We start from the raw sequence: 25,879 nt of genomic DNA, 5'->3' as shown, positions 1-25,879 counted from the left end.
GAGAGAGTGAGGCTGGATGAGAGAGAGAAACTGGAGGAGAGAGAGAGAGAGAGAGATCCCACTGGGAGTCAGTGACCTTTGCACTGTGCTGGTGATCACGAGTCCAGGGGCCAGCGTCCTCCCTCCTCCCCCTCCTGCTGCTGCCAACGGTGCATGACGACGGTGTTGCCTAGGAGATGCCTGACTCACTGTGTGATAATGAGTGGCTGGGCAGGGGTGCGTGTGTGTGTGTGTGTGTGTGTGTGTGTGTGTGTGTGGGACAGGAGAGCACGTGTGAGGAAGGGCTGAGCTATTAGCGGGCCACTTGAGATGGGTTACATAACACTGCTGTGGCTGCTGCAGTACCTGCTCACTCTCTCCAGTCTGTGTGTGATAATCACACACACACACACACACACACACACACACACACACACACACATACACATACACATACTGCAACATCTTATTATGTATGCATATCCGTGCAGTACAGATTATACACACACACACATACTTATACAACGATCAATCAAAACATAAAAACCACCTGTCTTATAATGTGTAGGTCCTACTTGTGCTGCTAAAACAGCCCTGACTGGTTGAGGCATGGGCTCCAGTAATTTCTGCAGGTGTGCCATATGTCTGGCCCAAGGATGTTTAAAATATATTTTTTTAGTGCTGTAAGTCACAATTGGTTGCCTATCGTCTTGTCTCAAGTTCCCTGGTTGTTCTTTCTTGGATAACTTTTGCTATGTACTGACCACTGCTTACTGACAACATCCTACACGACCTGCCTTCTGTTTTGCAGATGTTCTGAGCCAGTCTTTTAGCCACACAATTTGCATCTTGTCAAAGTGACTCAGATTCTTACGCTTCCATGTTTCCCACGTCCAACACATCAGCTTCAAGAACTGATGGTTCACTTGCTGCCTAATATTATAGATATACAGCTCTGAAAAAAATAAAAGACCACTTAAAAGTGTTTCTTTGATTTTACCAATAAAAATGAAGATGCTTAAACTGCTTGGATTTTTGCACAAGGAGTGGCATAATGTTATCCAAAAGCAGTGTGTAAGACTGTTGGAGGAGAACATGCCAAGATACATGAAAACTGTGATTAAAAACAGGGTCATTCCACCAAATATTGATTTTTGAACTCTTAAAACTTTATGAATATAAACTTGTTTTCTTTGCATTATTTAAGGTCTGAAAGCTCTGCATCTTTATTGTTATTTCAGCTATTTCTCATTTTCTGCAAATAAGTGCTCTAAATGACAATATTTTTATTTGGAATTTGGAAAAAAATGTTGTCCGTAGTATAGAATAAAACAACAATTAAAATTTTACTCAAACATATACCTATAAATAGCTACATCAGAGAAACTGATTCAGAAACTGAAGTGGTCTTTTTTCCAGCGCTGTAGATTCCACCCTCAGACAGGTGGAACTGTAATAAGAAAACTAATGTTAATGTTATGCACATCAAATGCCTTTTTTTTTTTTTTTGTAACAGCAGATAGTTATACACATGCTGCCTTGCCATGAGCATGCTGGCCAGTGTTCAGCCTTACTCACATGATAACACATCACAACTTGTACAGGTGTGTATGGACAGAAGGACAATTGTATGTATGCAAACGGACGACATAACACATTCAATCATTTGTGTCCAAATGTCCGACCAGTACAGTGTTACAAAAACAGTTTCAAATAGCAAGTAGAAACTTGTTGTTCATTTGCACAATGTTCTGTTCCTCAAGCAAAATACACATTAGAACAAGAACAGCCCCTCAGTCTCAACACTGAGTGTAGTAATTAGTACAGCTAATCAGGCAATTCTCCAAAGATCATTTAGTGAATGAGGGCGAACCAAGATATCCCATTATAAATATTGTCCCATTATAAAGCATACAGTGTACTCGTGCAACAGCAGTTGGGAAACATATTAGACAGCAATACAGCAAACAAAATCTAATGTTTTAAAATTGCTACTCGATAAATGAATATAAAATATTTATATTTATATAACATCTGTCCTTTTTTCACAGTACAGTATAAAATCTCACTTCGTTAAACACTCAATTTGTGCTTTAAAGAAGTGCCAATAAGTAAGACTGAGCAAATCTACATTCTCCCCTCCCCTCCACTTGTTAGTGTAACATCAGCAGCCTCTTAATGAGCAGTTAATCACTACACCACTTATAGTGTGCACTGTGAGAGAGCAGGAGCCAGAGCAGGTCAGACACACACACACAGCCTGCATGAGGTCACACAAACAGAAACAGAGAAGTGCAAACACACACACACACACACACTCATTTACTACACTGAGGAGCTATAGTGAGACTATATACTGAGTGTATGTCTCTTAATAACAGCATCGTTAAACATCAAGCACAAGTGTATTGAGCTGTGGACTGTGTAATGTCTTGCGTGCAGGAGACAGTTCCGCTCATGAGAAAAGAAAATACTGTATGTCAAGGTTTTTTATTAACACTTATTGGGTCAGAAAATGCAATAATACATTTCCTGTGAAAAGCCAGGAGACAAATTGCTTTTAATAAACAACCAAGTTTTCTTTCTTGTCTTTCTAACGTTACATACCGATAGATAGAAACCTCACAAATAATTTTAGAGCCTACAGATTTTATTCACTTTATCACCCCTCCATTTTAACTGTTTAAATCTTCCTGGGGCCAGAACATTTCTGTTTGTAAATACAGCTCTGGAAAAAAAATAAGAGGCCACTTAAAAAGTGAGTTTCTTTGATTTTACCAAAACGAAAACCTCTGGAATATAATCAAGAGGAAGATGGATGATCACAAGCCATCAAATCAAGCTGAACTGCTTGAATTTTTGCACCAGGAGTGGCACAGAGTTATCCAAAAGCAGTGTGTAAGACTGGAGGAGGAGAACATGCCAAGATGCATGAAAACTGTGATTAAAAGCCAGGGTTATTCCACCAAATATTAAGTTTTCTCTTAAAACTTGTTTTCTTTACATTATTTGAGGTCTGAAAGCTCTGCATCTTTTTTGTTATTTCAGCCATTTCTCATTTTCTGCAAATAAATGCTCTAAATGATGAATTTTTATTTGGAATTTGGGAGAAATGTTGTCAGTGGTTTATAGAATAAAACAACAATATTCATTTTACTTAAACATATACCTAATAATATATGGTCTATTAATTGTGTTTGTGAACATCCATTCTAATAAATGTATTTAGTTACTTTAGTTTCGTCTAGCTACATCTGGGTCACATTATAAGCAAATGCAGATAAGCAAATGCACACACAGCTTGTCTAGTCCCTGTAGAGGAGTACTGGAGAGGTGATCATCCAGCAGGACAATGTTAGTCCACATACTGCTGTCACCTCTGGAGCTTGCATTGAAGACACAGATGGTATGACATGGCATACACATACATAAACATTCTTAAAACTTGGGACATTTCTGGGTTCCATTGGTAACATTTAGGCTTTGATTCATTCGCATAAGCAGCCATTTAATAGTGATTAACTGGGATGCACTCATTCTTAAAAGCCCTAAAAATCTGGGTAGGACGTGTCAGCATTATCAGCATGAACACCCAATATCTCCCTCTGTATTGGATGTGCCAATTAAATGCAGTGTTATTTTTTCAGGGATATCCCACTCTGACTCGTGTTCACACTTACCCTAGGTTCCCTGGCAAAAGTGTAAGTGTGAGGAAGACTCAATATAACTTCTATGAGGAAGAATAGAGAATTCTCTTCCACTGGAAAATAAAAAGTTCAATTATTTTCCTGTAGAATTTCAACGGAACAGACTGACCTTTATCATCTGGGCCACGTAGCTCTCTGGACCCGTGTATTCAGTGGGGTCCTTCACTCGCACCAGCACTAGGAAGTACAGGTAGTGCCACATGTTGTGCTCAACTTTGATGTGTTCCTCAAATGACACCGTCTTGTTGTCAAACTTGTCTCTCTCCAGCCCTGCAAAAAGACAAGTGCTGCCTATCAAAACACTTCACCAAAAAAGAAAACATTATGTTATTTTATGAAGAGGTCTTGCACTTTCACAGTTCACAGTGTTCTTTAACACTGCTGCTCTTTACACAGCTGAAAAATAAATCCCTGAGCAGAGATTCAGTGTTGATTCACCAGCAGTGATGCAGTTCTCAGTTAGAAGCAGCAGTTTGGTCAAGTCTGAATGAACGGAGCTGGATACTTTGCACATGTTATACAACATTAATATATATATATATATACCATGCAAGGATTTTTTTCTTCAGATTCACTTTAATGGTGAACCAATTGTAATGGTGAGATTAGAATTGTTGCCACATTATTGGACCAGAACGATGCAGCACTGTGTAACTTTGGTGGAGCTGCATAAGACCATGAGACACTGCAGAACCACTGCAGAGTCATGTTTGTGTAAAATAATGTAGTGTTACTCTACTCTCTCAGTCCACATTTACTCATAGCTTGACAGCAACAAATGCACATGTACAGGCTTAAATCTAGCACTGGACTGCCTTTTTACTTTTAGTGAAATATCTCTATTGAGAATGTTTTAAGAAATTACACTAAACTCAACTGAAATGGTTTGGGCTGAGTTAGACAGCAGATGGAAGAAAAATCTGTCGAAAAGTGCTCAGGACTTCTGGGAAACCCTTTTATGTGAGCTTGAAAATGCCAAAGGTGCAACTATGAAAAAAGTAATTTCTAAAAATGTTATACAATTTACAGTTAGTTTATCATTTTTTGTTCACTACATAATTCCATGTGTTTATTCGTAGTTTTGGTGTCTTCAATAATATTGTACAATGTAGAAAATATTGTTAAAAAAGTAAAGACGACTGCACCTAGTTTGGGCTGTGTCCCAAATGGCAATGACTGATCACTGATTACACTGATGAGTCACCGCAACCCTATTCATAATGTGCACCTAATCCTGTAATGAAATTTCCTTTCAGTTCCATTCCAGTGTGCACTGTGTGGGTGAACTACCTATGAAAATAAAAATATCAGCTTAAAAAAAATCCAGGGAGAAAAAAAACTGCTTCAGGACATCCCTAGATATTACATTATGAGTTTTATTTGATTCAAATTTATTTTAAGCCACAAAGTTTTATTTCTCTGAAGCAAAAACTTCCCAATATATATTTTTTTGTTCCTTCCATCTAGGCAAAGGGAAAAAAAACTATCAATATAAAATGTAAATGAAATATAAATATAAGGTTTACCGCTGTGTATCAAAGTACATAAAAAAAGCTTTCAATAACTTTTGAACTTTTAACTTGATCTTCAGTCTGTCTTCTTTTTGGAAACCACAGTCATTTTAGAAGCAGTCAATCAAACCCTGATCTCTTTCGAGACTCCAGTTGCTGGGTGGTGTGTGTTATTTGTGTGGGACGTACCACAGATAAAGCAGGTGGTCTTCAGGATCTCCTCCTTGCGCTGTTTCTCACTCCTCAAGTCGGCGAACGTGTCGATGATCACACCAAAGATGAGGTTCAGCACGATAATGATGACAATGAAGAAGAACAGCAGGTCATAAACCACACGGGCCGCAAACATCGGCTCCTGCCAGGGGGAGAATATGAGTCACAGGATTAGACAAAGTGCAGATCATGCTCAAAGACATTAGGTGCTAAATGGTAGCCACATATACAGTACAGGTCAAACATTTTGGACACACCTTAATTTTTTTTTCTTTTTTTTTTTATGTTGTGCATTGTAGATTAATATTAATGTCATAGAAACTATGAAGAAAAACATATGGAATTATTTAGTAAACCAAAAATGTGTAAACAGAATGTGTTTCATATTTTAGATTCTTCAAACTAGGCACCTCTTGCTTAGACGTTGTGTTATGAAAATGTAGAGATGGTATACAGTGAATAGCCCTATTTGAGTAATGTTCTAATCTATGTTATGGCAAAAGCTACTTTTACTTACAAATTTGAACAAGAGACCACTTCACTTTCTGAATCAGTTTCTCTGATTTTGCTATTTATAGCTTTAAATGGCAATATTCTTATTTGGAATTTGGGAGAAATGTTGTCAGTAGTTTATAAAATAAAACAACAATGATCATTGTTGTTTTATTTTATAAACTACTGACAACATTTCTCCCAAATTCCAAATAAGAATATTGCAATTTAAAGCATTTATCTGCAGAAAATGAGAAATATTTGGTAGAATAACCCTGGTTTTAATCACAGTTTTCATGCATCTTGGCATGTTATTCTCCACCAGTTTTACACACTGCTTTTGGATATCTTTATGCCACTCCTGGTGCCAAAATGCAAGCAGTTCAGCTTGGTTTGATGGCTTGTGATCATCCTTCTTTTTCTTGATTATATTCCAGAGGTTTCAATTTGGTAAAATTAAAGAAACTCATAATTGTAAGTGGTCTCTTTTTTTTCAAAGCTGTATTGTGTATGATGAATTAAGAACTATCTTTACGTCTTTTGAAGGCTTGCGGAGAATGTCTGCGATGCCTCCTCCGTTCCTCAACCCGTGATTCAACACCGTTACAATACACATCAGCAGAGTCTCACACACTCGCTCCATCTCAGGCTCATCACTTTTCTCCACTAGGAAACAGAACATACAGACAGACAGTCAGACACAGACAGAGATATACATAAACTTTTACTTGTCAGCTTGGATAGTGAGTTGGGCGCAGAATAAGCATTACAGGAGTTAAACACAGACCAAAACACAGGGGCTGTGAGAGTGAGCATGAGAGCACGCGAGAGAGAACACGTGTTGGTACCCAGAGGCACAGGTGATCTATAGGGACTCACAAGACTTTGAAACAAAGAAGCACATGAGCTACCATCTCAACAACACACACGCGCACACACGCGCACACACAGGCCATCATATCTGTACTCTGTAACCTCAGAAGTGACAGAAGACAGCTCCCTCATACATACACAGACCGACAAAAACATACACACAACATCAAACGAGAAATATGTGAATCACAAGAAGGGGAAAATCCTCTACTGTACTCTAAGTGTAGAGAACTGGCTCAGAGCCACAGTAAATTCTGGATGTTTTCTTAGAAAGCTTCTGAAGATCAATCCAACTCAGTTTACCAACTCATGTGGTTCTAATTTGGCTATGTTTTACTTATTTACACTGATTATAAACTGCCCCTGTCCATGTTAATCTTATAGAAATAAAACCACAGCTATTCTGCTTTCACTCTACATGTTTTGGAGCATCTACTGTACTTGAAACATACGGACTGTCACTTTAATGCAGTCTCAGCATATTATGGCCCTTTGAATCAAAGCAAGCATAAAAAAACGCTAGTAGTTTGTTTCGGTAGTTTGCTAGCTAGCTAATTTTCTTATTCCACCTTAAATAGTTCAGCAATTACATTTTGACTGAAGCTTTAATGAAGCTGCTGCACCATTTAAGGTGGAAGAGGGAATTGGGAACAAAAAGTTAGAGAATAGCTAACATCAGCTCTTTAGCACCAAGGGATTTTGGATTTTTAGAATTGTTGCACCATCCTGACCCCCCTTTTTGAAGAGATATATTATGCCTTAAATTGAACTAAAAGTCCATAAGCAAAGTTCCTGAACTCAACTCCTCTGCTTTCACAACAGACTGGCAGCATCGCTAGCAGCTGAGGATGGCATATTGAAAATGCTGGAAAAACTCATCAAGAGGGGTTTAATCTCTTCCCCAGTGGTAACTCAGTTCCAAGGGTAAGGGTAACTAGAGAAAACAAGGCGTAGGGATAGAAATGAGAAATGGGTTTGGGCCTACATGGTGGTGGGTATAGTAATGTAGTGGAGTCTGCTTACCCTGGGAGAAAGACGGGGCAGGGCAGCCGTCTCGTTCACAGGTCATCGAGTCTGCAACCTCATGAGCCTTCACCTTCTCTGAGACTCCAATCAGCAAGAAACACAAGAGTTAGTATTAATGTAAAACAGCTTCTCCATCACTTCCTCGCCCAACTGATACACTCCACTGTTATACATCAATATACACTGCCCAGCAAAAAGGTTTGTTTGTGCATTGCTTTGTAAACATATTATTACTCTTGGCTGTATGGATGTAATGCATTTTGTGCAGCAACAGTTTTTTTTTTTTTTTTAAAGAATGTTTTGCATTCGGAATGAATGTGTATATTTCATGAGTGTACCCCAATAAAACATCCGTAACACCCAACCAATCACTTAGTGTGCCACAGCAACTACATGGCAACACCCTAGCAACCACCTGAGACACAATAGCAACCATCCTGGTTACCAACGCAACTGTAATTTATTTATTTATTTTTTTTTAACAGCACTGTAGCAATCACTAAGCAATACCAAAGCAACCGGCCAGTAGCCACTTAGCAGCACCACAGCAACCACCTATCAACACAAAAGCAACACCATAGCAACAAAAGCAGCACAATAGCAACCCCCTAACAACACCATAGCAAATGCCTGTCAACAAGTAATTAACTGCCTATCTTTTTAACATAGCAAACATCCAGCATACTATTCGCCCTAGTGACCACTAGGAGTGGGATTTACAGGCATCTCACGATACAATATTATAAAGATACATGCCCACGATAATGTTTACAGATATTCTATCCCATTTCTAGTGACCGCATCTGCAACTATCTGACAATAAAAGCCACTTAAACAACACAACTACTCTTTTTATTTTTACTTTCTCAGAAGATACCTAATAAATTATTTTCAGTTATTTTTTGCCTTTGCTTTGAAAATATTGCTGTAAGGATCAGTGATTATGAGACTCATAAAAAAAACAACCATAATAATTTGCCTCAATTATTATTTGCCTCAATTATTATTTGCCTCAATTATTGCCTATTATATTTTTGCAGGGGGAGCCTATTACTGTGAACAAGCTGGTATGTTAAGATATTTAAGATATTTAAACTTGCTTAATAGTATTAATTCTTAATCATTAAAAAATAATGCAATTGCATTGTTATGCTTTTTAATCATTTTTACATCCGTGGCATTAAAGGGTCTAAAATTGGCAATAAAATCACTTGTTGCAAATCTTTCTGGGGCAATCATGTCTGAATTGTCCAAACAAAAACAATTATAGGTATTGTCACAGGTCTATGTATAGTCAAATATTTACTTTAAAATAAAGACATATAATTAGTCATTAACAAAAAAATATTGCTAACTGACATGGAAAACATTCTCATTTTAAGAATATCTTAAAAAATCCCTGTTTAATTTTGGAACAACAATAGTTTCAGCCCCTTCCCATACATTCTCTTCCACTGTGTGTGGTCAGTGTGTGTGTGTGTGTGTGTGTGTGTACACACAGGCTCTGCTGTTGAGCAGGATGAGGATGTCCCGGTTCATGCACGAGCATGCATGTGCACAGTATATTTGCGTCTGTGTGCGTGTGAGCGTGGGTGCGTGTGTTTGCTCCCGCTGTCCCTTATACCAGAGCAGTGGTGCACGGCTCACAGATGAAGAGATTACATAAGGGAGAGTGGCCACTGCCGGGTTATACAACAGGTGCACATGTGCTAGCAGGTCTCTCTGGTCACAACCCAGCAACACACACACGAGCACACACTCCAGCACGTCTGCGTGTGTATGTCTAACAGCACCGCTTTCTGCTCCAGTGAATAATCACGAACAAAACATGGGACATTACCAACAGCACAGCATGCAGCTGGAGTGCACTGGAGGTCATATAGCTTTTACAATGCATCACAGTCTAACTGCCACTCTAACACAATCCAACTAAACTAACAACACAAACTGTTGTACTGTTTAATTGTTGTCGAATAAACTGGAAAATTAACCGTTTGAACCCTAGGCTGTTTTGGGTTTTTTTTTCTTCGTTTTTGTCAGTTCCTCTTTTAGGTCTTATAATACAGTAATTATATCAGACAGCCACATGCCATGAGCTTTTTCACTCCAGAAGCCATATGGCTGCTCAATAATGTAATCATTTGAAATGTAAACGTAGCAGAATTTAAATATTTTCTTGGAAATTGCCATTTTTGGGTCAACATTTTACCAAGCGGCTTATATTTTTTTTTGCTTTTTTTTTATTTATAGACTTTAAAATATTTATCAAAATGATAAGAAAAACACCTTTATTTAGGACAAAGTAGGAGAACTATATACAAAAAAAGACACTCATCCCAACTGTGAAGCATGGTGGATGGAGCAACTTGAGGAAGTGAGCTGCATCAAGGCAGGAAAAATGATGGGTGAAAACAAATCAGCTAAAACTAAAGAATGACTAAAAAAAGGAAGAATATTTGTGTTTTGGAAAGTCAGAATATGAGTCCTGATCTTAATGTTATCAAGATGATGTCTGAAGAAGGCTGTGCATGCAAGGCATGCCAGAAATGTTATTAAATTAAATCACCTTTGCAGGTTAAATCTGTTCAAATTTCCTCCTCTGTGTTGTGCTTATTTGCAGATACAGAAAATGTATGAGGGATCTTTAATGGGATATTTTTTTTAAACTGCACTTTGGATGTTTATTTAATGTGCTTAAATAAATTTTGTAGTACAAATGTTTGTCAGTTATTTGTTAAATTTTTAGTAAAAGGTTTTTAGATTATATTTGTCTATAACTGTCTCTTAAATATCAAGTCACATTTTTATCATCAATAATTGTAGAAATTCAAGTAATTGCACTGTAATATTAAATTAAAAAAATGAAAAATTCTGTAGTCGCTTTAGTTGGTGCATACCAAGTGCAGGGTGACGGTCTACCTCCATCAGAAAGTCGCTTTGAAGGAAGAGGAAGCCCACAATGGAAAAGAGGTAGACCAGGATGATGGCCAGCACAGCAGTGAGGAAAATAGAGCGTCCATTCTTGGTCACACTCCTCATCACATTTAAAAGAGTCTCCTCTCTACGTACCAGATCAAACAGCTGTAGATAAAGAGCTTATTATTATTATTATTATTAATATGAGCAGGAATAAAAAGAACATTTAATAAAACAATGCTTCTAATGTTAATCTAAAAATAATTCACACAGGAGAGCAAGTTAAAAATCAAATTTAGATAACTAAAATGGAAATGCTTATGACTGAATGGCACTACAGTGGGTGTAGTTAAAGTGGAGAGAGGGCTGAGTGCTGTGGAGTGTTGTACCAGTATGCTGTAGAAGAACTCGTGCACGAAGAGGCCGAGCATGCAGACGATGACGTAGAAGACGTGGAGCAGGAAAAAGATGTCCATGATGACCGCCTTGTAGCCCCGCGTGAACGTACCCTGGTTCCCCACAAAGCTCACCAGGAATACAATCTTATTCAGCAGCTGAAAGCAGATATCAGGACCAGAATACATATAAACAAATCATTAAAGCATCTCCAATTATCTGCTCATCAGAACTGATATTATTAATAGCTGCCATCCAACAAATTATTTGGTAAATTAGTACTTAATTATGATGCTAAATCAGAGAAGCTTATATAATCTGGTGGATTTACAAGCACAAATAATTTTACTGGGTGGCACAGTGGTTTAGGGGTTAGCACGTTCGCCTGACAGAACTGTGGTCTTGAGTTAAAGTCTGTAGCTGGGTGGAGTTTCCATGTTCTACTTGTGTCTGCATGAGTTTTCTCCCACAATCCAAAAACATAGAGATTGGATACTCTAAAATGTTTGCATGTGTGTGAGTTTCACTGTATGTATGACTGTGTATTCAGATATGGATTGTCACACTGTCCTGGGTCAATGCTATAGTGCACGATACAGTCCTCTACATGGACAGTCGTTTCAGGTTGCCTCTTCTCACTGGTGTGTGTTGATGAGTGCCGAGTATAAATGGTTGCGTGTAAAACATTACTGTTTTACGGCGCTCTAAGTGTAAGTTCATTCATAATGCCATTTCTTGTTAAAATAAACGTTTTTAAATAATCTTTAAATCTAAAACTTTCGAGTATCAAAATAAATCTTACTTGCAGACATTTGTGACAGAGTAATTATATCAGACAGACACATGCCCTGAGCTCTTTTACTCCAGAAGCCATACGGCCGCTCATAAATGTAAGCATTTGAAATGTAAAAGGTAGCAGAATTGTTATATTATCCTGAAACAGGCCATTTTTTGGTCCAAATTTTACCAAGCACCTGTTTTTTTTTATGTATAGACTTCAAATATTTATCTCAATGATGAGAAAAACACTTTTATTTAGGACAAAGTAGGGCAACTATATACAAAAAAGACACTCATGCCAACTGTGAAGCATGGTGGTATCAGGTGGTACAACTGTCTAACTGCTTACTACATAAGTACACTTTTAAAAATAATTCTTCATTTTTTTAATTAGTTTGGCATAACGTTTCAATAAGCAAAATGACAATACAATACAAATTACGGCAATTAAATGACTGGCCTCACCAACCCAGGTAAACTAATCCATTCCAAAAATGACTTTGCTCTGTCCTAATGTCACCAATTATGTGGGATGCTTTTCAATATTAACTATTAGTTTGCTGAAGGGTCTGCATCTGATGTCAGCATGTTGTTCATTTTGCAAGTTACCGTTCCAAGTTTTATTTCTGTTTATAAATAAGCGTTAATCTACAGTTACAGTAGATACAAGACTGAGAGGGGTAATCTGTTGTGCCCAAAATGCCAACAAAAGGGGAGGTTTCAGCCCAACATCAGTTATTTTTCTTCTTCTGTTGTTTTCTTTAGTGGTTAAGTTCCTGTAATCAATATAAAAGTCCAAACTGTCCATCCAAGGTTCATTCTAAACAAGGTAAGTGTGAAAGCGTCCTCAAACCATTAACTTAATCTACACAGTTTTAACTGTTTCTGTCAATAGATGAGTGCATTAAAAACCAAAAAGCTGTCTTACATTGGCTGCCCCAAGTAGCACCAGAGTGGGGTGTAAGCCTATGGTATAAATGGAGCGGAGGATGATTGTGACCAGGAAGGCCAGGATGCCCCCTTGTCTGGGCAGGATGAAGAGCAGGGACGTGCTGACTACCACGGCAACCCACAGCAGGACAGACAGTAAGGGGGGCAGGACACCTGGGAGAAACACACAAACACTCATCAGAGGCATTGCTGCTTAGTGAAGAAGAGCATGAACAATCACGTCTTACTTTAATTGAATCAACACTGCCCTTTCTCTACAGTGAGGAAGCTTCCAGCGCTCGAGTGCATATATCATCTACTGGGAATGGTTGCTAAGATTTTCATGCTCTGAAATTAAAACTAAGCTCAGTTTCTGTCATGATCTTCTTTCAATATCACAGAGGACCCTTTTATTACTGAGTGACCACAAGTCATTCATCTTAAATAAGAGTCAGCAAGTAGACAGTGGAGTTTAATGCTGTGACGCAAAGTATGAAATGGGGAAAATTCAGTGACCAGCTCAAGTTAAGTTCGGCTGGATGTCATGGTATGAAAACACACCAGCATATGCATAAAGTCTGAGTAGAGCAAAGTGAACTTTTTATCGAATCAGAGCAGTGGGCTTAAAAAAAAAAATAAACAAAAAAAGTATAACACTGCCCTTTATTGGTTGAGGTTCAAACACACCGCAAACTGAACCACGGTCTGCCACCAACCTCATTTTTTCCCCAATTTTATTCCAAAATGAGATTAATTTAGCAAAGTTGAGTTATGGCTGTAGGAAATAATTTACTGAAAAATAGAACTTACCCTCATCATCGTCGTCCCCGAATGGGTAGAAGAGGGCTACAGCCATATTGACCAGAACAGCCAAGTTAAAGGAGATACTGCCCCAAAGAGAGATGTGCTTCGCTACCCAGAACAGAGCGACATTATCTACACACAAAAAACACAAATAGAATATATAAAGTTATTCTCTTTAAACTACAGGCTTATTATTCAGTTATCAGTGCTGTCCTAAAAAACATAAACACCAAGTGTCCAAATGTTTGTGGTAACCCCTTCTAACTACTGCAAAAGACATGTGCAAATGCACACACACAGCTCGTCTATACCCTACAACAGGACTCTCTGGAGCAGATAAACATTAACCTACTGGCACCATGCATTATGTCAGTTGGCTGGAACACAGGTGTGGGTTCTCTGGAATAATAATAATATGCAATCAAAACCTCACAGCAATGCTACTAGGTAGCAGAGAAATTATTCAAATAAAAGCAGGATAAACTCTTTTAAATACCCTTGATTTCAGAAGAAACAATGAACAGGTGTTGAAAATACCGCATTTTTAAACGTCTAGGAATGTTACATCTGGATCTAATATATAAATATGTAGTTTTTATGTGACTATGGCAGTATGGTCTGCTAGGAATAGCTTTTAGCCTAGCATGGCTTGCCATTGGCTTCACTGGCTGTCCAGGGGCTTGCTCTATAGGCCTGCAGGGACACTTTCTCTCATCATGCCCTTCTAAAAAAAAAAAAAGAAAAAAAAAGGAGCTCCAACCAACTGGCTAGCATTAGCTTTTATCATTTTTAGCCTTGTGTCCATATTCTACAGGGTTTTCACTATTAACTGGATATATGTACATTTTTGGAGGTGTAAATTAACAGTTTTTTTTTCTTTTGAAGGAAGCAGTGTGTCAGTGATAAAATTTCTCTTACATGTACATAACTCTCATTAATGAGCTATACCAAGTTTTCTATTACATTCTAGGACATGCTTTAAGCTTTAATGTAAGTTAAAGTAAAGATTAATTTAGATTTTTTAGTTTTCATGTCAAAAGCCCTATCAGGGTGGGATTAGTTTCTCAGGGGGACATCTGTGAAAACTATTTCACACTTCTATTCTGCAATTGAAAAAACAGGAGGACCTGTGAGTTTTTATGAGATTTCTTTCACAAAAAGAAACATACTCCTCATTTTCTTTTGCCACCACATCTCATTGTACAGGTCGTCGAACTGCTGGAAGAAGTGGTTGACCTTGCTGCCCTGGTCGTCCCTCTCTGTGGTGGTGAAGACCCGCACTTTGGACTCCTCCGTCAGGTACTCGCAGATGTTGGGCACTGGGAACACGATCTGCTCCATGGAGCGGTCGTGACGCACGATCTGGGACCAAATCAACCACATTAGTGATCAGTTCCAACCAATCAGGAATTAGATAACACTCCTCAAATGACCGAGAGAGACTGAGGGACCATTGAGTAGAAGGAGAAAGAGACAGACACAAACAGCTCTGAACTAATGAAGAGGAAATCAGTGATGCCCTCTGTGACGTTCCACTAAAGAAGACCACAGATCTACTGACAGTGAGTGCGTACCTCTATTTGAGCCGTGTGTTTGGCGTAGTATCCAAGTGAATCCTCTGTGTCGCTGTCAGGGCAGGGCTTCAGACTCTGCTGCAGTTGCTTTCTGTGCCGAGCCAACTGGAAATCAACAGCACTGATTTAACACATATAAACACAGTATAGACACATAACACACATTCGTTCAGGCCACGCACCCCAATTCACCTTCCTTAGTCTTTTACCCTAGAAGTCTAGACCTCACTGCTATATATTAATACTAAAACTAAAACCAATTTAGTGATGCTCAGGCTTTGTAACTTGATAATTAACCCATTGAACTCCAATTGTAAATCCAACCAACATATATTTTATGGAGGAGAAGAAGAAGAAGAGGTAGAGGTAAAAGAACAAGAAGAAAAGTTGCTTTTCTGATGTTATACAATATTGTTATTGTAGAGTTATAAAGAGGAGATAAGCGTTGACCTGTTTTTTTTATTACTATTATGATCATTAAAATTTTTATATGAAGAGGTAGGCTGTGCCAGATCAAAGATCTCAGTGTAAATTATCATTATATCTAAGTGATGTCCAATAAAAAGTTGCATCTTGAGTGTTGATGTATTTAAAAATTGTATTAGAAGCTGTTTGAAAGCATGTACAGCATGTTCCCTTCAAAAAACCTGATCACTGAGTACGAAGTTATGTGTTTCGCTTCCATGTTTTCTTCTTTACTTTACGCTGCTTTTATTTTTAAACTTAATATAAGCCTTAGTTTGATACCGTTCCTTGTGTAATTAGTTAAATTAGTCATTACTAAATAATAATAAGTATTGAAATAAATACACTTCAATATAATACTACAATATACTTCAATACTTTAATATAATTTAGAATTTACAGAAGACTCAATGGATTAACAAAAGAGCAACGGCCTTTCTCTGATTCTTAAGCTTTTTTTTGGCAGAAGTTGTACTTTGGCTCTGTGTGAGAAATTATTGGATTGTGGAGATAAAATCCAATTTTTAAAGTTTCAATAGTAATAGGTTACTATGACATCTGCCACCTCAAGCAGAAGCTGACTCAATCAAACACAACACATTACTATTTAAGTGCAGTACTCTCACTCAATGTTACAACAGACTACAATTTGTTCAAGTCAATATTTGTTGATTGGATTAGAACAGATAACTAATAAAAATAGGGTATTTATTCCTTTTTCACTTGTGTAAAAGTAATAGTTAAACAGTACGCCTGTGCATCATGGCTAAGAGATATATAAAAACATCAGTTTTATCACTCACTGCTGTTCAGCTTAATACTTTGAAAAGAATCCTGTTGATCTGCTGTTTCTCCTTGTCCTCCAATATTGACCAAATCAAGTCCAGCAGAGGAAACACAAAAGGGCCAAAATCTCTCAAATGAATTGACCGATGTTGTTCTCACTGACCAATCAATACTCCATTCATGCAGGTCCCTCTTGCTAACAGCAGAAACAGTTTAACAGAATAAGCAGACAGCCATTTACCTAGCTGATTAGGTGGCCGTGGTGTGTTACAGCAGGAAGTAAATAAATTATGCAGGGCAAGCATACTCTACACAAAGTGCAAAAAGGGTCAGTTTCTGCCACAAGAATCTGGTTTGGGATCCTAAATAAGTTTTAAATGGATGGTTCTTTAAAGAATCAATTAATTATGTGTACATATATGATGCTTACAGTAGTTTTAAGAGCCACCACATAGTACACTCAGTGTCCGAAAAAAAAATGCTAGGTTGAAAGGAACACAAAGGTTACCCAGAACAATAAATGATTAAACATTAAAATTATATGAGCAATATTATTGAACACACACACACGTGATGTGTAACGGAACATGGCAGGTGTCTTGGCATGGAGTTGTAGAGGTTCCTAATGGTGTCACACAGTTCTTGCAGATTTTGAGGAAGGAATGAAGTGTTGGTAGTGCATCCCAAAAGCATTCCACACATTTATAATCAGGGACAGGTCTAGCCATGTAGCCGACCATGGCATAGCATCTGCATCTTCAGCGCAAGCTCTGAGTTTGTGGATGAGCATTGTCCTGTTAGAACAGCACACCATAGTGTGCATTCAGTATGCATTCAGAAAAGGCTGGGGAACTGGTTGCAGGACATCATAAACCCAACAATGGGGTCCCAAAATGACTGGTGATCTGGCAGCATGACACCAGGCCTTCTGGAGGTGCGACATTAGACTCATCAATGATCACAGATGAACCCCTGCCCTTTCGGAGTTCACGACAGTCTTGCATGACTACCCACCAAAGTTGATTCCTTCTGGATGCAACAATTATTAAGAGCAAACACTGGAAGTTTAGAAGGCTGCACAGAACTGGATGTAACACCACACCACCACATAAAAACCTTGAAAACCTTCAAATGATATAAAGATTTCAATTTGTATTTCAGTTTTTTATAGAAGAAGATGTTCCAAGAGTACAGAGCCAATATTGAGAGTCAGGAGAAGTAAAAAAGGCTGTCCAGGACTGTATGTAACACAACACCAGCACTCACGAACCTGGACTTTGAACACTGAGTAAAACTAATCGAACAAATATTGACAGGGCTGCAAAGGTATTTGACATATCAACACTTCCCGGCCTTGTATAACTGCAAGGGGAGAGGCTTGAGAAGTATAAACAAACACTAATCCAATTAATCCAATTAATCAAACAAAGAACAGTGCATTTCCTCCTCTCCCAGAGCAGCTCCGGCTGGCCAGTAGCCGCGATTGAATGTGCCTGCCTGGCCTGATCGCTACCGGCTTACTCCGACAAACAGAGGGCTCATCATTTCCAACAGGGCGCAGAGGCACAGGCCAGGGAGAGATCAATGACACCCGGAAAGGAGGACTTGTGCTCCATTCATCAGGCGAAAAGCTCAGCCCTTAAGAAGACAGCAGAATAGAAAAACTACACACACTGTATCAGTGCCAAACAGATACGCAGCTCCTTATCTAAGCAGACAGAGATCTGGCAGCGCTGACGCTGTGTAGACACAGAGCGAGGGAGATGCGTCCTTGAGGCTGACAAATAAGAAATCTTCACTCTGATACAGCCAGTCACTCAGCTATTCATCCGCTCACCTCACGCCATTTAAACCACAGCGAAACAAAGAGAGGAGCATTTATATCCATAATCAGCAGTGCTGAGGACATCTGATGGATGTAAATGAGCCAAGAGTGAACAGCTCAAAAGGTGCAATTATGAATCCTCTTCTAGAGAACAATAAGACCTGTATAATAGTACAGGATAAAGGCGGCGTGACGGATACATTTTTGATGAGCAAAGCAACAAATCAACAAAAAGAATATTCAGATTTACATAATAACTAATGTGTAAATTGTATTTCTACTCATGTGTAAGTTGCCCTTAAAGGGGAAAAAGTAGAATCTAAGGTTCTTTTAAGAAAATCAAACACTAAATATCTTACCATTGATTGATCTTTTTAATTTAGCTTAAGTTTTTAGTAGACAGTGAACTCTGAACTTTGAGCTAACTTTTTCTTTAAATGATCAATTTTAAGCAAGTGTTGGTGAAAATTATCCAAGCAAAGTCTAGTCTTTAAATTATCCATATTACTTCATGAACTGCAAAATTGTAACATTTACTTTATAACAAGTCATAACAAGTCAAGTTATATATCAGTTATAAAACTGCTTAGCACGGTGGTGGAAGCGCTGTGCTCTATAGCTGTTTTGCTGCTTATGGAAGTGGATATAAAGTATATTTCGGAAAATCCATTCAAAATTATAGTTTTTTCTTTATATTTTGACTGTCCTTAAAAGAGAAAACCTCTGACAGCAATTTTTTATTTGTATTTTTTTATTTCATTTTGTTTATTGCTACTAAATCTTCTGGTTAAATAGCAGAAGTGTTCCTAAAGGCATTTCCATCAAATTTATTTTGTTTTAGTGACCCTCTGAATTTTATTAAATGACATAAAATTGCAGTTACAATAATCCACCAGGGGCTTTTGAAGTCTCCAAGGTTAACCAAGCAACTGGTGCTATCCTAGTCCTTTACAGCTTATTTTTGGAAACTAGCCAGACTGTAATGAAGTAGGAAACTGAGTTAAATGTTTTTTAAATGTCTTTTTTCTATGAATTTTTGAGGTATGAGCTTTTATTTTTAAAGACAGCAGTACATAAAACTTCTGTACCAGTAATCTGTGCATGAAACACAACATGTACATGTTACATGTGATCATAGTAATCATATAATAAAGTAATAACAGCTAAGCTTATGATATTAAAAGCAGCGAGCTCCATAAAAAAGTTACTCTTTAACTGCTGGAGGACCAGAGAGTGAGACGGTGACTATCTCTTTCAATCTGTCTGCCTGTTCCTGGGTGTGCTGTTGACGCTGTGGAGACACCCAGGTCCCTGAGGCCACGTTTTGTTTTCCCTCACGTGGAGAAGGATGCAGGAGAATGAGAGTGAAAAGCTCTGTCTGTCTGATCCAGCTGAAAGCTGTGCGAGACGAAAGCATATGGCTGCGGGCAGACGATGGATAAATTTAACTTCAGCAAAACAAAGAGTCAACTATGCTCCCCTTCTTCTCGGTCATGTGAGAGTGCATGTACACATATGTGCGCATAAAACAGGAAACAGAAACAGTGCTGGGTCATAATGAAAGCCGTCAGGCCGAGAGACAGAAATACGCTGTCTGATGGTGGGCTCAGTAGTAACGAAAAGCAGAACTGAAACTGACCCTGACAGACGGACAGACAGACAGACAGACAGACAGACAGACAGAGTGTACTGGCTGCAGCAGTTCAGCAGCGGGGCATCTGAGCAGACACTTCTGCAAATGAGTAACCTGAAGCTGAATTACAATGAAGAACTGAAATCTACTGAACACAGACACATCAAAACTATGACTGTCCTGTTTATAGACTTTAACTCCCTAAACTCCAACAACCTAAAGAGGAGCCTGAGCCTTAATTCCTCACTCTCGTGACTATATAACTTACATTTATCATCAAAAATATATATCTGCACCAACAGACAAGAATAAAACTTAGTGGGTAGTTGTGCCAGACTATCACATATAGAATATCAGTGGATCATCTTCAGTGACGCGTCCTGTTTTCTGGTAAGTGTCTTGTGTGGAGGCAATGTGGTCAGCAACAAAACCAACAAAACCAATGATTTGCGTGTCACACATCACAAATCCAGAAAGCCATGTGTGAGAGTAATCTCGTCAAAAGCCAGATCACCTTTATTCTTCATTACAGGCACTTTGGTTCACAAGCCCAAAGTTCTGCAAACAGTGGCTCAACCTTTTCAAACTTACTGAATATAGACCAGGTTATTCAATCAATTGATTTTTTCTTCCCTGATGACACACACTGAGCATCTTGGGCATATTCCAAGATGACAATATCAGGATTTTCACACATGGATTGTTCACCACAGAGTCCAGATCTTAACCTCATTGAGAATCTTTGGGATGTCCTGGAGAAGACTTTGTGCAGCGGTCAGACTCTACAATCATCAATGCTGCTACAAGATCTTTTTGATTGAAATAAATCTTGCGACACTTCAGATGCGTATTGAAACAGTGCCACAGTGAATGCGTGCTGCAATCAAAGCTAAAAGCGGTCCAACAAAATATTAGAGTGTGTGAACTTTTTTTGGTGGAGACTTTTTTTTTTTTTTTTTTTTTTAACCAGGCAGTGTATGACCAAGAGTTGCCTATTTCAGTCATTTTTTTTATTATTTATTGTTTCTGGTAACCTTTATTTTTCTTTCTAAAAGCACTGCAAGTACACACTTTCTTCTGCATGCTACTCTATTTGCAACCGTTTACTTGATGACGAGTGTACATTAGGATATTTATATGATCATTTATGCATTTATTCTTTTGTAAAAACATATAAATATACATAAATTCTCCCTTTTTTACATCTAGTCTGTAGAACTGCTTTTTTTAAATGTGATGACTGTGAGCAGCACTTATACTGACACAACAAAAGTAAATAGCCATAAGAATTTATTTTGAAGAAAGAAGAAAAATACTGTATATAATCGGTTTGTCAGTCATAAGAGTAAGTACTACAAGTAACTAATGAGAGGTATTGTTTCAGTTAGCTGTGCAGTAAAAGTAGTAGGAAATACTTAATTTTTTTACATTTTTGTCATAATTAAAGGCAGTAAATCTGAAGAATCTAAAGAAAAGTGAAGTAATACCACCCTGGAACAAATGGATCAAGGATCCCAGGGAAGGATACTTTCTTCTAAATTCTTCTTATCAACCCATACAATCTGACTGCAAACTTCCTGATGTCTCGTAACATTAATGGCTTTTACCTACTAGCCTGTTTGCAGCAAAAATGTTTACAACTGTGAACATTTCTGAAACCACAGACACTTTATGGCTGCATGACATGTTTCCATTTAAACTAAAGAACTGCAACAGCACAGTACAGCTCCTAACAGCATGCGAATGTAACATTTACTGTTTTTGACAGTACGTTAAATTATATTATAAAAAATAATTAAATCACACTTAGAAAATCTACAACAAAAAAATAGAAATTGATCAGAGGTGCCCAGACCTTTGCAACAGACTCAATATATATATATATATATATATATTGTAATATATTAAAGGTCAGTAATACCTGATGTGCCAAAATGTAGATGTTGTGGCCCACATCTTTAGGGGTGATCTCATCCCCTATAGCCTCCAGATCAACCTCACCCTCCACTCCTTGTGCAAAGGCCTCTTTAATCACATCCACCTGTATATAAAACACACACACACACACAGCATTACAGACTAAACCCATATTTAACGTTTGTGCTCTGTGTTTGATAAAAAAAAAGTACAGGAGAGATATGTGTTAAAGGCAATATAACTTAAGTCTCTTAAGTCAGAAAACGAACAGTGAATGTGTACAGGTGTTCTCTAGATGGACAGCTCCTGGAGCAGCAGGTCTACTCTCACTTACCAGTTCATTGGGCCTCATTTTGTCAAGGATCTGTTCTGCATTTTCACTGTCATGGCAACTCTCCATTATGGCCAGCAGCAGTTTGGAGGCATTATTCTAGTAAAAAAAAAAAGCAAAGCATGCAGAATTCCTTAGCGATCTAAATCCAAAGTAGGATAGAATTACCCACCAATACATCTGAATACCTAATTTGTTTGTTTTTTTCTTAATAATTTAATTCATACACACATGTGCAGTAAAAGCAGAGTATTATGACCACACCTGGTTTGAAATCAACTACAGAGATGCCCTATGACAGGGTTTGCATCAGTGCAGAGCTAGTAATATTCCACAGGGGCCACAATATTCATAGAAGGTATGATTTCACCAGTCACACCACGTTTAAACTAATAAAATGTTGAATGCTATTTTAAAAGGCCTAATAAAATCTATGGAGTTAATTTTGTGCCAAAAATGTACGAATCAAAAGGAAAAGGTGTATGTTACAAATTCAAAACTGAAACATAAGATCAGATATATTGTTTTTGAAATATACTTGGTTTATTGATTATTCTTTGCAGTTATTTAAAAATTGTTTGACAGTCTTTGCTTTCATTTTTGTGGTTTTGTAAAATTTTACAGCGTGTTTTGCTTCTGGAATCTCTCGTTTGCTTCTGCTTATATTTTTGTTGCTTCTATATGTATATAATTTGCCATTTTAAACGCAGATTTGATATTTTTGTGTAAAACTTTGGCATTTTACATACATTTTTACAGTACATAAACCAAATGAATGAATCTAAATTTAAACTGGGGCCATTGCCTATGTGGCCGTGCCCGTAGAACACTGTCAGTGGCATTCATATAAAGTCAGTTGTAACAGAGTGCGAAATGATTGCTGTGGGCTAAGGAAACAATATGACTAATAAATAAAATGCATAAAAAAAGGGTATTGGAGAATGGACGTGTTTTCCAGTGGCATTACAGGGGTGCCCTATGGTCCACTGATGCCAGAGGGACCTTATTGCTCTGCTGCAGAACCAATTTTATACACACGTGGCAATATGGCTGAACAAAACACCTGAACACTATGGTTCAGAAGTATGTCCCCATATGTTTGTCCATACAAATGTATGTAAATATAAATAAATTATTTGTTACCTTTAGCTTTAACACAAGGTCCATCCGGTTCTTTCCCAAGGGTTCAATCGGGTTGACGATGAGGGCGATGATGATGTCAATGCCATTGGATTCATGCTTGGCTATGCATGACTGGAGAGGAGAGGAGACATATTTACATGAATCTTGAACAGACATATTGTGTAGATACATTTAAATGCCAGTAACAAGACAGAAAAGTAAAGTAAACAGAAAACGCCTCACCACTGCCTGGCTTACCTGATTCTCATGACAGGGTCCCTGGCAGTATTCAGTGATGGTCTCCAGCGTCTGTATGACTAGGTCTACATTTCTCTCATTAATGTAGAGGCCCAGAAGCCCCAGGCCTCCAGTGGTGCTGCCACAGATGCAGTCGAGGAACTGTAGCGTCTCACACACCAGGTTATAGTTTGTTTTGTTGTTCTGGTCCCGAAGGAAATTCTGCGAAGGGATGTGGAGGCTGAGGTTACAGCAGTCTCACCTACATTTTTGCACCTAGATATAACTACTACACTTAGACTCCTGGACTAACTGCTGGTCCTAATTACCACAGCTGCCTGCACAAAATGTTTCTGTGCAGCTTTATATGGAACATCTGTTTAACCCTGCTATGTGTACATAATGTACATGTAAAAAAAAGTAAAGTAACTTAGCACAACTTTACAACATATTACAACCACAAAAGGAGGTTTTAAGTCATCCTATTTTAAACACTGGTAGTACCATATGTGACAATTAATGAGCTCTATACAATGACTTGTAACTTGATTTTATCTGCAGCAATGGAAAAAAAGAATAAAATATCAAAATTCTGTAATAAAGAAGCATGTCCCAATACTTCTTATTTTAAATATTTTGTTTAATTCTGCTTTATTTGTAGCTCAAAACTCTCTGCAGATTCTCAGAAGCTTCATTCAGTACCTGCAGGTGTCGGTTGTGGTTCTCACACAGCAGCTGTAAAAAGCGTAAAATGGGCTCCATGATCGTAATGGCCTGGCTCATCTGCACCTCTTCCACTTCTTCTTCTGTCTCCTCAGACCCTGAGCCCACCAGCTCCAGGTCTGGGTCGCCCTCCTTTCGGAACATGCTGTAGGCCTTGGAGGTGGCACACGAGGCGTCTTTCAGCTGGCCTCGCATCTCCTCTCTTATGTGGAGAGTATCTCGACCTGCAAAAGCAAGTTTAACTTTGTAGATAAACAAGTTTATAAAACAGTATGTTAAAACTAACTGTAATATAACTGTATAAGAAATTTATTTGGGGGCTCTGAGTGGATCGTTGGCTCGATTCCCGTTCATGTAGCTTGCTATCAGCTGCCAGAGTCCTGAGAGAGCACAATTGGCCTTGCTATCTCTGGGTTGGTTGATCCCCACCGCTCTCTCCTCACATCACTCCAAAGCACAAGGCGTCTGTGACCTGATGTATCGTAACAGAGTCTCTGTGCTTTCCTCCTAACTAATGAAACTAATGTTACATCAACAGCAGTTTGACAAGAGGCAGTGGCTGTCTTCCCATGTATCGGAGGCATGTGCTAGTCTCCAAGCTCCTGGTGTTGGGGCATCACTAGTGAAAGAGGGAGTCCTACATGAATGGGTTGGGTAATTGGCCATGTAAATTGGGAAGAAAATGGGATAAAAAACTAAAAAAAAGGAACTTATTTAACTTGTTCAATCCCAAAAAGAAAATTGACTTTTTTGAAATTTACTTTGACTTTCATTTGACTGCGCGCATAATTTAAGGCCAAATTTTATTGGATTCATGATCAAGGTCCCTGGTCTTGGTGGAATCCGGGGTGGACCATTACACAGTGAAAACATGTTTTGTGGTCAGGCAAATCAGTTTTCCTGGATCTTTCTGGAAAAAAATAGATGTTACATACGACAAGTCTAAAGACAGGGTCTGTCATAATATGGGGGTGTGTTAGTACATGTCTTAGTACACAGGAGCAATAATGCAAAAATGCACTGTGAGATGCCAGAGCAGGATATATTACCTTTAAGAACACATTACAAAGGCAAGGTACAGAGCCAATACAGAAAGTGTGAAGAATACTGAGATGAGTCACAGCCTGTTGTCTTTGGTGGCAAAATGTTACACACCATACACAACATCACAAATTGGACAGAATTTTACTATTCTAACTTAGTTTTTACTGACTGCAACAAACTAACAGTCAAGTAAATGTACAAAACACTTCCTTTTTTATATTTGCATTTTCCATACTGTCCAAGGTTTAAAAGCCTTTGTAGCTAAAAGTGATTTTTAACAGTTAAAATACATTTTTGTTTAAACATGCTCACATTTTTATTATATTCCTGAACAACCGATTGCCCTTAGCACAGGTGCGAGTCATAAAGAGCCTTTTTCAGGCCTATTCAGAGGCATGGAGAGGAATTTTTACATAGTCAAGGGTGCTTCTACTCATGTGAGGAGGAAATGTGGAAATTATTGAATGGTTGAACTTATACTACCACTGCCTTTCACTGCCAGGAAATTTCAGCACTGGAACCACAATCCTGTTACATGCTTATAAATGACCTCATGTGATGGGGGACATTCAGAAAAGTGAGAGGGGAAATGGCC

General features: G+C 38.2%; 1 protein-coding gene across 1 annotated transcript in view; it reads right to left on the bottom strand.

Moving 5' to 3' along the window:
• The window catches only part of itpr2 (inositol 1,4,5-trisphosphate receptor, type 2), a 110,700-nt gene that overhangs the window by 14,185 nt on the left and 70,636 nt on the right, over positions 1-25,879 (bottom strand). The window contains exons 41-55 of the mRNA XM_007250570.4: positions 24,220-24,464; positions 23,539-23,739; positions 23,302-23,412; positions 22,162-22,257; positions 21,832-21,951; positions 15,202-15,306; positions 14,797-14,989; positions 13,634-13,759; positions 12,822-12,997; positions 11,107-11,271; positions 10,699-10,882; positions 7,799-7,882; positions 6,438-6,568; positions 5,387-5,552; positions 3,796-3,956 (exon numbers count right to left, since the gene is read on the bottom strand). Coding sequence (XP_007250632.3) covers positions 3,796-3,956; positions 5,387-5,552; positions 6,438-6,568; positions 7,799-7,882; positions 10,699-10,882; positions 11,107-11,271; positions 12,822-12,997; positions 13,634-13,759; positions 14,797-14,989; positions 15,202-15,306; positions 21,832-21,951; positions 22,162-22,257; positions 23,302-23,412; positions 23,539-23,739; positions 24,220-24,464 — 2,264 coding nt within the window. The remainder of the gene's footprint in view (positions 1-3,795; positions 3,957-5,386; positions 5,553-6,437; positions 6,569-7,798; positions 7,883-10,698; positions 10,883-11,106; positions 11,272-12,821; positions 12,998-13,633; positions 13,760-14,796; positions 14,990-15,201; positions 15,307-21,831; positions 21,952-22,161; positions 22,258-23,301; positions 23,413-23,538; positions 23,740-24,219; positions 24,465-25,879) is intronic.

Source organism: Astyanax mexicanus, chromosome 9, assembly GCF_023375975.1.
Source record: "Astyanax mexicanus isolate ESR-SI-001 chromosome 9, AstMex3_surface, whole genome shotgun sequence".
NCBI classification, from domain to species: Eukaryota; Metazoa; Chordata; class Actinopteri; order Characiformes; family Acestrorhamphidae; genus Astyanax; species Astyanax mexicanus.
Note: the sequence above shows the minus strand (reverse complement) of the source record. Positions and strands in the feature narration are given on the sequence as shown.